Below are 13,990 nucleotides of genomic sequence, written 5' to 3'. Positions count from 1 at the left end.
TCACGGGAGGGGCCCACATCATCGTCCTGTAGGCTTATTATAGCACAGCATGCCAGGAAATATTACGAGAAATACAAGAGTATGAATATTTTTTATGTATTCTTTTGCAATCATTTTGTTCTTTGGTTCACTTACCCGGTTGCCCAAACGGGGCGACGGCACCCCCCCCACCGTCAAGTGTTTGTCCTTCGTTATATGGTTTTGTGTTTTGATCTGTGCTGTTTTTTTCCTGATCGATTGGTTCTTTTTCTGTTTGTCCCATGTTTGTTCGATTTTGTCCCTGTTTTTGTGTTCTCTGCCTCATCGCCAGTGTTGTTGTGTCTCGTGGTACTTTCTGTCCTATCTCTCGCCCTTTCGTTTGTCTCTGTGTTCCCGGTTGAAGTGGTTTTCTTTTTAATTAGTAGAAGTGTTTTTTTTTTATCTAACTCCGGACGACCAGGTACCTTTCGTTTTCGCCGAGCGCTAGTGTTTTGCGGGTTAATGTTATATGTGATAACTTAATATGATTATTTTCTACTATTTAACTGTAAGATGCCGATAACATGCCACTAATGCTTCGTTATGTTTCTCTTCTATGTCTCTCTGCGATGCACACACAAACACATGCACGCGCGCACTCTGACCAGGTTTGGAACGGGGATGGCAGGTGGCCGATACTGAATCGATCCTGGCGACGATGCCGGTAATAATGGAAACTTCCGGGATCAGCGTCAACAGCATGGACGGTGGGCTGTTCGGGGGCCACCTGGACGACGCCGAAGAGGCGCGAGAAAACGACGAAGAGCTGGAGGCGCTGGAAGAAATGGTGGCACAGCGCCGTCGCAGCAGCAATCGCATGGAACAGTCTGCGGCGGCGACGGCGGCGGCAGGGCGAGATGAGGATCCGGAACTGTCAGCGGCCGGTTCGTCTCCACCGAGCCACCACCCGTCGTATCATCACCGGCCACCGTTTGCTGCCGCCGCCCCACTGACAGCCGGCCAATCAGACCCGTTGATGCTGATGAACTTGGTCAACTCCACTTCCACCGACGAGCCTGATGCAGCGGAGCTTCTTCCGACGTCTAGTGAAAGAATCGAACCGTATGAGGGTACTGATTAGAGGGCAAAGGGTAACCGCACGGCAAAGGAGGACACATATGTATCGCACTCAAACGAGAGGGAGCCTCTCCGGAATCCTATTTCTCCGCCGTGCCGTGTGACACGGTGCTGGTAGCAATGGTTCAGGAAGTAGCATTAAGTCGTCGAAACGAATACGTGGCGCTATCAGATTTCGTAGATATCGAATATCCAAACTCGGCTAAACAAATGAGCATCCCAATACAAAACTCAATCACACACCCTTCTGCCCGATTTGCGCTTCTCGTTCATTTCCGCCGCCTGAATCGAGAAGCGATCAAACACAGCCAGTCTGCGGGGTGTGGTGCGGTTAGATTAAGATACAGATACAGTACCACCAACCATTTGCATGCCCTCGGCAGCCGTTTCGATGTACATTCGGCAGGAGTCTAAGTCGTATGTGAAATTCCTTCAATTTAGTTATACATACCCGTGTAGCGTAGGGCAAACGTGAGAAGCGAATAGACGATAAGTTAAACGAAAAAAGTGGTTCAAAACCGAAAACGGGAGGAAGCAACAACAAATATTATGAATTGTGCATGTTAGTATGCGGCGACATATATTAGGGACAGTAGCATACACAGGAAGCCCACTTATTAGCGAGCTAAATGGAACACAATAAATTACAAATGCTGTACTTCGCCGAGCGTGCCCGAGCACGTTCCCTGTGTGTGCCGGACTGTATGTGTGCGTGTTTGTGCGTGTGCTTGCGTGTGTGTCTGTGGGGCGAAATAAATATGAAATGGTGTACGCCATATGCACCATTTCTTAACTCTCCACCTCTGCTCTGCTAACCGTATCAGCCTCTATAGCCGAAAAGTAGGCGCACCGAAAGTTACGATCGACTTTACCGAGACAAAACTCTGAGATGATGGCAATCTTAGGGCAATCATTGTAACATCCTCCCAAAAGTCAAACAGAGGAAAACGATCTCAGTAGATTAAACAGGCGCATCGAACATTCGGAGCGAAGGTCTGTAATCATCTGCAGTGATGATTACCTCAAGGAGCAGTCGCAATTTGGAGTTCCGTTGGCTAAATCTCGCTAGCTTTGTTTCAGCTTTACTCCCTGACTGGGTGCAATGTAGTAGTTCTGTTAGTGAAGTGCATCTGCGATGGATTTGCAAAACTAGGGAACAACTAGGCAGCAGTGACCGCAAAACTGGTACCAAAAACAGGCTGCAGCCAACCAGAAGCCAGCTTCAACATCCGATCGATGCAGTGGCCACAGGCGCGCTAGGCCGATCCTTCCGTATAGTGTGTTTAAGGGTGGGGTGTGACACTTGCTTGCCAGCAAAACCAGATAGGAATGTAAATATATAATAAAAAGTAAACCCTCGGACGCTGCTAAAGGTGGTGTAGAACTGTATCGAATGGTAGAGTGCAGCCCGCGGAACCACGGCAGCGCTCTGGCGGGTCCGCCGGGGTCAACCATGCACTCGACGAACTGACCCGGGCAAACACTGGAAGATGTGATAAATCTATTTGTACTAAATTTGTGCTAATACTACCGGCAGGAAGAGCAACTTTGTGAAGCCGAACAGCAAGTTGTGGTATGGACGGAAGAGCATATAAAAACAATTCTTAACCGTTAAGCACGGGGGGATTATGAATAAAACAAAACGGAGGGTGAAGCATCGAAACGACGAATATCCGCTGTACAATTTGTGGTAGAATTAAGCGAAACCCCGCTAGCGAGCCGCGCAAGGACCACTGACCACGTAGAATGAGGGAAGCCCGTTTCCTATTTAACTAACTAGTATCACCGGCCTGACTGACGTCGGCGTGTACTGAAAACCACTTTGCCGTGTGTCGTAATTGGTACTATTATTATTACACTCTGCTACAAGCAAGCATGATTGGGCACCGCCGCCGTGCCGACAATGCTCAATGTTCGAATCCTCGAAATCAAACACAGGAACACCCACAAACATCCCGCATCGTATTCGCCAACATGTTGGACAGTCGTTGCACATTAGTGTGCTAACGGGCCGCGTTCAGGCCGCGGCTACCGATCGTAATGCATCCGACATTTGTGTCATCCTTGATCGTGACATCGAAAGTTTAAATGTTTCAGCCGACAGTAAAACTGAATAATCGACCCACAAAAATACACACAGAACAGTATATGCACCATTGGAGCTACTTCCGGCTTCAACTCTACTTCGGGTCACTACTTTTCATCTTCGCTTCTGAGTGGGGCGAGGCATTTGGGCTGCTTTCGTTGAACCATTGGTAAGTCTTTTAAACGGTCTTAGGCTTAGGCGTTAATGTGGAGGCTTTCCCGGGGCACTCGTGTCTGATTCTGCCTGGTTCTGCCGATCCGTTCATCTTGTGTTGCCAGGAACTAGAATTACCCGTTAGTAGGTAGTGCAGAAAGAGTGACGATTAACTTACACTTTGGCACTGACCCCGATAGGTGTAATGAACCAAGAAAAAAACCACAAAAGCAAAGCAGAACACAGAGCCAAAGTGTATGAACCTAAGTAAGCAGGCTCCTTATTAGTCCCCCGGTAATTATCTACACCCGACCCAACCAATCACACAGAACACATACACGAGCAAATTCCTACCGCAAAATCAACCGATCAAGGGTACAGTAAACGATAGCGATCAGTTTATTAAACTATAACGAAAAGCCAGTATGCTTTCGCTGCTAGACAGAGGCCCTGGAAAAACTGCTCATTGCAATCCGAAGAGCGGCAATCTTATCGAGGGCTCAGCAATATAGCATTTCGGTCGCGTCTATGGTGTGCGGGAATAGCATAAAACAGGATAGGGGGACGCCGAACACGATCGTCCGTGTCGTAGGGCATACGGACAGAACACACGACAGGTAACGCAGTTTAGAGGTAAAATGAAGATAACGGATTTTAACGGGATGAAAAATATGAATAATAAAGCTACAGAGTAACGAGCAACGCACAGCGGTTGGCGATTGAAACAACTTGCCTGTGGATCTCGTGTTCCTTTCGTTCGTCTCAGTAAAAGGTAAGTACGTGGTAAATTGGCTCGTAAATTTCCGCTATTTGAACCGAATGAATTTGATCAAAAGAAGTTGGCGCCATCGCCAATCCGCCAAAACCGGGACCATCAACGGTGGCTGTCAAAACCGCTCGCTCACTCTCTCTTACATGGGCACGCTCTCCTGCTCTCGCGTGTGACGTTCGTTCGTTTTGACGTTCGTTTGGTTTCGTAATGTGCTCCCAAGGAGAATAACAATCCAAAGCAAAGCGCGTGGAAAATACTTGGCGGGGGAGTTTCTTTCGAACGCGAAGACGCCAGCAAGTGAAAAACCTGAAGCCGGAGACGAAGCCTTTTCACGCCGGCTTTCGCAACTTGATGCTGGTGCCAGAAAAGTGTCCGTGTTCAGCGTGGTTCTGTCCGCTAATCGGTGCTGCTCCTTATCCGTTCGGCAATCAGTAAAGCGCACTACCGTGACCAGTGATTTTGTGTTCGTTCGCTCCAAGATGCACGGGGTCATCGGGCCCGCGGTTCAGCGTTGACGATCGGCCGGGTCACCCCCCGGGGTGTTTCGATGGGAAAATAACTGTTTTCTTGGCACTGCAGATAGCAACGCTTGGTGGTGCTGCGGCGAGTGCCTAACATCGAGAAAGAACCGTTGCCACGACGGTGAGAAAGTAAGGAAAAAACCGAGTGCACATTCACCCCAAACTGTGAATTTTATTCGCGAATCGATTGTGTAAGCTGGCGTTGCGTTGCGTGAGTCAGGCAAACGGAAAACGTGTGCCTCGCGGGCGTATCGTGACTTCGGTGCGACCCTGTGTTTGGTCGCCGAAGTGACCTTTCCCAAACCACCGGGCCGACAACCGGTTAATGTTGAACCGGCGTACGGAAGTGGCAGCAAAAGAAGGCCGTCAAAAGCGTAGCGATGGTTGCTTGGACCGGGTCGCCACGGCGACACGTTCGGATACTGCTGCTCGGCGACCAGGGCGTCGGCAAAACGTCCCTCATCCTGTCGCTGGTCAGCGAAGAGTTTCCGGAAGATGTGCCACCGAAAGCGGAAGAAATCACCATCCCGGCGGACGTGACACCGGAGCAGGTGCCAACCAACATCGTCGACTACTCGGGTAAGCATCCGTTCCGTTTCCGCTTTGGTCGTTTGATGTAACGTCTCGCGCAATCGCACCCCCTTTTAGCGGCGGAACAAACGGATGAAGCGTTGGCCGAGGAAATCCGTAAGGCGCACGTCGTTTGCATCGTCTACTCGGTGGAGTGTGAGGAAACGCTGGACGGTATCACCGATCGTTGGCTGCCGTTGGTGCAGAAGTGTTCCGAAATGGAGCGCAAACCGGTGGTGCTTGTGGGCAACAAAATCGATCTCGTTGACTACTCTACGATCGATGTGAGTTTTTTTTTGGTGTATTTCCTACAGCACAATTGACCAAGGGACCCTTTTTCCCCCCCTTTCCGCAGCACGTATTGTCAATTATGGAAGAATACCCGGAAGTGGAGAGCTGTGTCGAATGTTCGGCCAAAACGCTACACAACATCTCGGAAATGTTCTACTACGCGCAGAAAGCGGTTCTGCATCCGACCGCGCCGCTCTACGTCATGGACGAACAGGATGTGAGTGGCTAACCGGTCGTCTTACCGAAAATCGTCTTAGTTTTTTAAGTTTGTTCCCTTTGGCCCACAGCTAACGGAACAGTGCAAGAAAGCGCTCGTCCGTATCTTCAAGGTGTGCGACATCGATGGTGATGGGTTGCTGAACGACTACGAACTGAATCACTTCCAGCGGCGGTGCTTCAATGCACCGCTCCAGCCACAGGTGCTGGATGAGGTGAAGGCGGTCCTGATGAAAAACACCCCGGACGGTATACGGAACGATTCGGTCACACTGAGCGGTTTCCTGTTCCTGCACTGTCTGTTTATCCAGCGTGGCCGGAACGAGACCACGTGGGCCGTGTTGCGCCGCTTCGGGTACAACGAGAACCTCGAAATGAGCGACGAGTATCTGCATCCACCGTTGAAGCTGCCGCCCGGCAGCAGCACGGAACTGTCACACCGTGGCCAGCAGTTTTTGATCTCGGTATTCGAACGCAGTGATCGCGACGGCGACGGTGCCCTATCGCCCGAAGAGTTTCAGAAGCTGTTCAGTGCCTGCCCCTGCCCACCGTTCTCGACCGACATCAAGCGAACGATTGCGACGAACGAGAACGGTTGGCCTACGCTGCACGGCTGGCTCTGCCGCTGGAGCCTCATGACGCTCGTGGACGTCAACAAAACGCTCGAGTACCTCGCGTACCTTGGCTTCAATGTGCACGAGAACGAATCGCAACTGGCGGCCATTCACATTACCCGCGAACGGCGCATCGATCTGGCGAAGAAACAGAACAGCCGGTCCGTGTACATGTGCCACGTGATCGGGCCAAAAGATTCGGCCAAAACCACCTTCTGTCGGGCGTTCCTGGCGCAGGACATGAAGCGGCTCACCGATCGCGACATCCGCCACAGCAACCGGTACGCGATCAACACGGTGCAGGTTTACGGGCAGGAGAAGTACCTTGTGCTGCGGGATGTAGACGCCCGCCTCGTACTCGATCCGCTGCAGCCCGGTGAGGTGAACTGCGACGTTGCCTGCCTCGTGTACGACATCGGGAACGCGAAATCGTTCGAGTACATCGCCCGGATATACATCAAGTACTTTGCCGAAAGCAAAATCCCGGTCCTGATCGTGGGCACCAAGGCGGACCGGGAGGAGGCCCGCCAGGACTATCTACTCCAGCCGCCCGATTTTTGCCACAAGTACAAGCTGCTGCAGCCACAGTTTTTCAGCGTGAAGCACAACAAGAAGGACGTGTACACCAAGCTGGCAACGATGGCAGCCTTTCCGTGAGTATAAGGGGGGGTACCGCCCGTGGGTTGTTTCAAGTGCCAAAGGGAAACCGGGCAGGGTCCCTCCGGATGGTTGTGATTTTTGATGCAAATGAACACTTTCTGAGAGCAGCAATAATTTGGGGTAGTGCCTCATCGAACTACAATTGTCAATATTTACATTGAAATTAGTTTTGGCGCAAAACTAATGGCGCACACTCCACTAATGGCCCAAGGTTTGAACCAATGAAAGGTATACAAAGAACTAACGGATTGGCCACAAGTCTGCAATACGTGTATTTAGTGGCCTCATTATAACCCGTAGAAATGCTTCACTGGCAAAATTCGTGTACAGAATATTCGTTCCACAATTTAGCTGATGTGGTTTGAGAAGCTATTTGGCCACAACACCTGACACACTGATAAATTACTTCCCATTTCGCTGTTTTTCCTCCGTTAATCTTTCTTTCCCGTGTTCTTGTCACATTCAGTCGATTCCAAGCGGCCTGGATTCTGTTTTATAAACATAGATTGGTACAGCTGTGGGAAACAACGTAAGTTTAGTCTGTTTCTGGTTCTTTGGCATGCAGCGTGCTCCAAAACCAATGTAATATCTGCACGCCTGAATGTTTCGGATCAGTTTAACGTTAGTTCCGTAGTCTTCTTCTTTTACTTCTACTAATAACCATTTCCTTTGCATACTAATACTATATTAACATCCAATTATGCACGTTATCCATAAATTTGGCTTCTTTCCTTCTGCTTGGTTCTACAATTCTTTCCGGTGCTTGTATCTAACCCTATCGTCCGTAGCTAGTGCCTGTACACTTGCATTTTTAACGATGATTGTTTGGGCTTCCCACAGTATACAGGCCCTTCGGACTAACTTTCACGCTGTGTTCCATTCTTTGCAGCCATCTCAAACAGTTCGGATTGGTCTCGAGCGATCCACTGCTTTGGTGGAAGGCTGGCCTCGGCATAGCGGCGGCCACGATCGTCGGATTCTTCGTAGTCAAAGCGTTCCATGGCCCCGGCTCGGCTTCAACACGATGAATAGGCCACTGTCTAGTTCGACGGGGGTCCCAGTTTTCTTTGTAAATATAGACCATTGTCTAGAAGTAGTTTACGGAGCAGCGGAACGTAGTAGAAAAGACACATAAGCTATACAATCTTACCGGAGCAAAGACTAACCGTTTTCGCCGTTTTTCCCCCCTTTCGTTGTTTCTTCTGCGCTCCGATAGTTTTGTTTTTCTTTTGCAACGTTGAACGTTTTGATATAGTTTACCATCGAGAGTAGGCAAAATGTATAGAGCCCGTGAAATTGCTCATCAATCAACTTCGCGTCATTCGCAAAAATGTAGTGCCGAGATGGACAACTCTTCCAGAGATTCATGAGACTTTACAAAATCTTTCCGGGCTTGTTTTGCGGCTCTCTGCTCGCCGTTAGCAAGTGACCGTCCCGATAAAAGTGTGGTGCGCGCTCATCCCCCCATCGATTGGCCCATTCCCGGGGGGCAGCTTCGTAATCTTAGAAAATGAGTTAGTATTGGCCGGCCGCAAGTGGAGGAAATTGTTTTGAAATAGAAAAAAAAGCATTAGCACTACTTCTAGCGGTCCATTAGGAGGAAAATAAAAGCAAGCATTATTCATAATTAAACCCAAGGAGCAACCCGGGGAGCGCCGGTTCGTGTCCCAGCCCGAAAGAACACCGGTTTGTTGGGTAAAGAATTAGTTTATTATTCAATGCGACGTTTCCAATGACAATCGTACGGAAATAGTAGGAAACGGGATCGGAAAATCATCCCCTCCTTTTGTGTGGACTCGATTTTTCCTGTTTTTTTAACAAGTGTTGGCAGTGCAGGTGGCCACTGGACCGGCCGTGGCGGCAGTGCTTCAAACGACGCGTTGCAACTTCGTTTGCGTGTCGCGCAGTAACTCGATCAGTGCCTGCGTGTCCGGCTTCGTGTAGAGGATGTTGAGAGCGGCCGAGATGAGGTCCTGCGATTTGGCCATCACCTTGCGTCGCTCCTTCAGCGGTATCTGCTTCGGTTGTGCGACTATCAGCGCGAGAAGTGCAGCCGTCGATCGGATGAGGTAAAGTTCGTCGTCCTCCGTCACCCAGATGCGTTCATTCATCGACACCAGTCTGCCGGAGGATGGAAGAGAGAGAGAGAGAGAGGGGGGGTTTGAAAACGATCGTAGATCGGATGGTGGGTTTCGGCTACTGACCTGGAGTAGATGTTGAGTAGATCGTCGACGTCGAGGTTCATCTCGAACAGCGCCTCCGGAACGGGCGAATTGAAAAGTCCCGACCGGAAGCAGCGCACTTCGAGTTCGCGGACGATGAAGGCCAGCGGAAAGCAGTGACCGGCACTGTCATACTCGAGGGCCAGACTTTTTACCTTCGCCAGCATCCGTCGGCAGCGTTCGGCTGCTCCGTCCCGCACCTCTAGCTCGCGATCGAGGATGTGCGACCAGACGGACTCGATCAGCAGGGGATCGTTGTGGTGCGAGCAGTTTAAAATTTTCAACTTACACTCCCACAGGTCGTACGGTTCGGCAAACTCCGAGTACAGCTGCGTAAGGTTGAACAGCGAGCCGTTGAGCTGCTGCAAGGCGTCCCGAACGCTTCCCACGGCCGGGTCCGAGGCTCGGGCCAGCAGCATCGTGAGTGCGTCGCTCACCTGTCGTTGGATTTGTGCGACCTCCAGCTTGTCCTCGAGTTCCTTCAGCAGGACCCCGTTGTGGGCCGAGAAGCCGACCGCTTCGCTGCGCATGCACATCACGGCCCGGGCCAGATACTCGATGCGCTTGCCGAGGTCGAGTCCGTCGCCACCCTGGAAGTGGGCGAGCTTATCGAGGATCTGAGCGGCCTGGGTGTGTTGTCCGTTGCGCTCGTGATACTTCCACAGCAGATCCGCCAGCAGCAGACTGTCGGGTGCGTGCGCCATCGACCGGCTCAGAAACACGCCGAGCGACGGTTCCGCAATCTCGAGCAGCTCCGAGTGAAGCTTCTGCGCCAGCAGCCACTCGTAGATTGCAACGTGCAGCAGTTGATCGGTATTTTGTAACGCCTGCGTAATGATGGCGAGAACCGTTTGGAACTTGGTGCCGCCCCCGGCCAGTGCGCGAGTGTCTTCCGCGCCCTGGTGTGGCTCGGGATACCTCGTAGCCTCGGTTCCACTAGCTGGTCCGGCTTCGTTCGTTTCGTACACCACATCAAGCATCCGCTTTACCTCGTTGTAGCATTGCATGCGGTTCTGGTAAGCCACGAAACCTTCCGGATTGTCGTTCTGGTAAAAGTGCAGCGCCGTCTCGTTGGGGTCCTTTTTTGCCGCACAAACCGAGCACAGCTCGATGACACCGGTGTAGAACCCGGCCGCCGTAAACTTCTGGCAGAGCGTGTCCAGCGGCAGGTTGGGAGCCGCACTTTTGCACAACTGCAGCGCCATCTGGAGACGTTCCTCTTTGCGCTCCCGGTCGGTCCAATCGCGTGTCTGGAGCAACACTTCCGTGGCCTTGTGCGAAACGGCATCCTCGTGGCGGTACAGAGTCGGGCAGACTTCGCGCAACTTGGACGAGATGGAACCGATGCTGGCGCTGTCGGCTAGGTACGAGTTGATCAGCGTGACGATCAGCAGCCCGCAAACGCCGGGCCGTGCCACGATCAGATCACGGAAGGTGCAAGCCTTAATAGCGGCCTGCTGCTCCGGCAGCAGCTGGCCCAACAACAGATGGCACTGGTGCTCGCAAATCACCTTCCACAGGCCGATCACTTCGCACGCTTGCTCTGGAAGAATTGGGAACATTAGTCACTGGGTTGGTAATCGATCCGCAGCCTGTACTTACTTATCAACCGTGCCAGCGCATCCAACGATCGCTTCTCTTCCCGCGACGCCTCCTCTGTAGTATGTTGTTGCACAACCGGTCCGGCCCCTGTGCCACCGTACGGTTGGGGCATCACTAAGCCGCCGCCATACCCACCGGCGCTCCCAAGAGCCGGTGATTGCAGTAACAAACCCGCCGCTTGGTTGCTGTGTGGTCCGTGTCCGATGACGGTGGACGACGCCAGAGTGTTACGACCTCCTGTGAACCCAGCCAACGCACCCCGGATCGTGCCTACCGACTCGAAGAAACTTCGGATGGCGAACAGGTCTTCCAACACCACACCCAAATCGAGCAGCGCGATCGTCGAGTGAAGTCGCTCGTCGGTGCACTTGCGGCGCCATACGCAGCGCAGCACGCGACAAACGTGAAGATACAGGCCGGCGTGTTTGGCCGAGTAGCGCAAGGTGGGCGCATCCGTCGGCAGTAGGTTGTTGTTGTTGAAGCTCGTGTTCACCGAAGTAGGAACAAAGCCGGACTGGGCCGATTGTGGAGAGAAGGGAGCATGTTGCTGCAGTTGGTGTAGTTGCTGCTGCTGGTGCTGCTGATGATGATGCTGTTGTTGCTGTAGATATTGTAGGGGCCCACGGCCCACGGGCGCTACTGTGTACGGTGTGGACATGTACATTCGCCCTCCGACCATTGCCGATTGCGGTGTGGCCAGTGGGTCCATCCCATAGCCTGCGCCGCCAGTCGACGACCCGAATGCGAGCGGTCTCTGGGTAATTGCTGGACCCACCATTCCACCGCCACTGGGGCCGCCGGCAATGGCACCGCTTCCAGAATGATAGGTTTCATAGTACGGTTCGCCACCGTACAGCACAAACGCCTGCGTGGCCCAGTCGCCCAACTCGGTGCCACGGAACGATTCGAGGCAAGCGAGTAGGACGGCCGAAGCGCACGCTTCCGCTTCGGTTTGTATCTCAAAGTATGCCTTCACGGCGTCGTTGTGTGGCCCACGACAGGTGAGCAGCAGCTGCTGCAAGATATCGACCGCACGTAACACGGACACAGTGTGCACGCCCTGGTTCGTCAGTAGTGCCACCTTCCGGGGAATCTGCGCCATTCGGAGGGGCGTTTCGATTGAAACGCGGTCGTGTTGCTTTACGTTGGCGATCGCCAGCACTTGTCCGTCGAGTGGAAGCGTAGATTCCGATTCGATGAAATGGGCTTGCGTTTGGAACGGTTCCGAATTGACCATCCACAGAGCATCCTGATCCTGCTGCGGGGAGGTTACCATGAACAGTGCCCCACCGATGGAGTGTGCCGCGTGCACCGATTTTTTTGCCGCGTTGGGTCGCACACTGGCGCCCACTGTCTGCGGAAGTCGCACGTGCATCAGATACAAGCCCTGCGGACGATCGCTCGGTTCGTGATCGAAATAGTTAACCGGCGGCATCGGTGCCAGGTCGTGTTGGTGTGGCTGTTGTGGTTGCTGTAGCTGCTGTAGTTGTTGCAGTTGTTGCATTTGTTGCTGGTGCTGTCTCTGTTGGTAAGACAGCTGCTGTTGCCGCATGTAGGACGCCTGGTTGTACAGCGACACAGTGGAGAAGTAGAATCGGATGCCGTTTTTGGAGACGGCCACCAAGTGCAAACAGGACGAGTCGGTCACGGTGAGCGCACAGATGGCCGTGATCGGTTCATAGATGGACGAGTCGTCGGAGCGCAAAACCATCTGCGCACTGGTGATGATGTCTTTGAACGTGAGCCGTGCCAAACGCCTCACGCCGCCGCCCGCCTCCGGTCCGATATCCCACGCTTCGATCGTGCCTTTCGTCATCAACACGTACAGCAGGTGACGTGAATTGTCGATCGCGATCTTGTCCACCGAATCCTTGTCGGAGAAGAACTTGAATATTCCCGGCACCAGGTTCGAGATGAGACCCTGCGAGTGGTTCACTTTGCGGCACTGCTTTTTGAACCAGTTCGATTCCGCCTGGTAACAAATCTCGTAGAGGCACCCATCGCAGCCACCGAGAAAGATGCGCCCATCGTCGGTACCGTGTACGCACATGATGCCCACATTGTCGGTGCTGAGCACAAAGATCGGTGAGCTCATCAGCTGCATCTCTTCGCCCACGTTCACCGTGCGGCCGGAGCCCGTTCGGTTCGGTGTGCCGGTTATAATCTCGTTGAACATAACACCCAGCACCACGATCTCGTACGGTGTGGTCAGTACGAGAAGGTACTTCACTTCGGGCTTAAATACACCTGGGCGTGGGGTCACCAACCCCACGCTGATAATCACTTTGTCCAACCCGTCAAAGTAGGCTACGTCGCGAGCATTCTCGTAGGTCCAGATCTGCGACAGAGAGAAAACAAGGGTCAAACTACGGCACTTCACGTTGCGGGTTGTGCGCCACCGGTGCTTACGTAGATTTCTGTATCGATCGTTAGCCACGCTCGGCCAATCTCGGCAAACAGTCCCATCATGCAGTGACTCTGCACATCTGCTAAGCGAGTAAGCGAGTGTAATCATTCGTAATTCATTGTCGGCGAGCTGTACTCACGGTTAAAGTGTTCCATAATCTCGGGCGGTATCGGCATTTTGTTAACCGTGGACAGCTGGTGCAGTTCTTTGAGTCCCATCGATAAGCTGGACAGGGGTTGATAGTCGAGTTCGCCTTTTCCACTAGCCGTCGGTGTTCCGGCCTGTGAAACTCCCATCAGCTGCACAACGAACCGAGAACAAGGCGAGAGGTTATGAACACGACGGTCGGTAAACAGTCTTTTGCCTTCCCCGTACTGACTCCGCACACAGCCAGCGGACAGGCGACGGTCAGCGGCCCGATTTCTTACCTCCAACAGACCGGGCTGGGATGCGTCAACAATCTCGTGATGTTCCAGCATTGAGCCGGCATATTCAAGCTCTTCGGTCGGAATAGTGGCTTCGGCCATCGTGATGCAGACAGCGGGTGGTGTTGGACGGGCCGATGCAGAGCCTTGCTGCTGGTGCCGAAGCAAAATACCTTTTATACAAATACCAGAATCAAGCGAATTACCCCGTTTACGACTCTGATGCTTTTTTATTTGCCTGCGAACGGCTTTAGCGCTTTTTAGTCGGAACACCAAAAAGTCAACGGAATGGGCGGGTTGTCAAAGTTGGCCGCATCGTCAAACTGTCAAACGCGCATTAGACCAACACGAATTTA

General features: G+C 52.5%; 3 protein-coding genes across 6 annotated transcripts in view; 2 read left to right on the top strand and 1 right to left on the bottom strand.

Annotated features, from left to right (window-relative positions):
• The window catches only part of LOC131211767 (nuclear receptor-binding protein homolog), a 37,442-nt gene extending 33,415 nt beyond the window's left edge, over positions 1 to 4,027 (top strand). For both annotated transcript variants that reach the window (XM_058205371.1, XM_058205370.1), the window contains one exon: positions 627 to 4,027. In XM_058205371.1, coding sequence (XP_058061354.1) covers positions 627 to 1,099 — 473 coding nt within the window. In that variant the 3' untranslated portion in view covers positions 1,100 to 4,027. The remainder of the gene's footprint in view (positions 1 to 626) is intronic.
• Positions 4,028 to 4,357: 330 nt separating this feature from the next.
• LOC131212863 (mitochondrial Rho GTPase) lies at positions 4,358 to 8,604 on the top strand. Of its 3 annotated transcripts, none has more exons than XM_058206918.1 (6): positions 4,358 to 5,206; positions 5,276 to 5,481; positions 5,553 to 5,705; positions 5,776 to 6,971; positions 7,445 to 7,495; positions 7,868 to 8,604. In XM_058206918.1, the coding sequence occupies exons 1-6, from the start codon at positions 5,008 to 5,010 to the stop codon at positions 8,004 to 8,006; spliced, it is 1,944 nt and encodes a 647-aa protein (XP_058062901.1). In that variant the 5' UTR covers positions 4,358 to 5,007; the 3' UTR covers positions 8,007 to 8,604. The 3 variants fall into 3 exon arrangements, with proteins under 3 accessions (XP_058062901.1, XP_058062900.1, XP_058062902.1); XM_058206917.1 differs by having other exon boundaries at positions 7,445 to 7,507; XM_058206919.1 differs by lacking the exon at positions 7,445 to 7,495.
• Positions 8,605 to 8,773: 169 nt separating this feature from the next.
• Positions 8,774 to 13,764, bottom strand: LOC131208215 (nuclear pore complex protein Nup154). Its single transcript, XM_058200867.1, has 7 exons — positions 13,638 to 13,764; positions 13,349 to 13,508; positions 13,212 to 13,288; positions 11,443 to 13,140; positions 10,803 to 11,316; positions 9,183 to 10,743; positions 8,774 to 9,099 (listed from the first exon to the last, which is right to left on the bottom strand). The coding sequence occupies exons 1-7, from the start codon at positions 13,734 to 13,736 to the stop codon at positions 8,847 to 8,849; spliced, it is 4,362 nt and encodes a 1,453-aa protein (XP_058056850.1). The 5' UTR covers positions 13,737 to 13,764; the 3' UTR covers positions 8,774 to 8,846.
• Positions 13,765 to 13,990: the final 226 nt, after the last annotated feature.

This window comes from Anopheles bellator, chromosome 2 (assembly GCF_943735745.2).
Source record: "Anopheles bellator chromosome 2, idAnoBellAS_SP24_06.2, whole genome shotgun sequence".
Classification (NCBI taxonomy): domain Eukaryota; kingdom Metazoa; phylum Arthropoda; class Insecta; order Diptera; family Culicidae; genus Anopheles; species Anopheles bellator.
Note: the sequence above shows the minus strand (reverse complement) of the source record. Positions and strands in the feature narration are given on the sequence as shown.

What these genes read in the sequence shown, in the direction of transcription:
- LOC131212863 (XM_058206917.1), top strand. Translation starts at nt 5,008, where the DNA reads ATGGTTGCTTGGACCGGGTCGCCACGGCGACACGTTCGGATACTGCTG. An exon ending in TTGACTACTCTACGATCGAT is followed by an intron (nt 5,482 to 5,552) that starts GTGAGTTTTTTT and finishes CCCTTTCCGCAG; the next exon opens with CACGTATTGTCAATTATGGA. An exon ending in GCAACGATGGCAGCCTTTCC is followed by an intron (nt 6,972 to 7,444) that starts GTGAGTATAAGG and finishes TGTCACATTCAG; the next exon opens with TCGATTCCAAGCGGCCTGGA.
- LOC131208215 (XM_058200867.1), bottom strand. Translation starts at nt 13,736, where the DNA reads ATGGCCGAAGCCACTATTCCGACCGAAGAGCTTGAATATGCCGGCTCA. An exon ending in GATTATGGAACACTTTAACC is followed by an intron (nt 13,289 to 13,348) that starts GTGAGTACAGCT and finishes CTCGCTTAGCAG; the next exon opens with ATGTGCAGAGTCACTGCATG. An exon ending in ACATGTCCACACCGTACACA is followed by an intron (nt 11,317 to 11,442) that starts GTAGCGCCCGTG and finishes CAATCGGCCCAG; the next exon opens with TCCGGCTTTGTTCCTACTTC.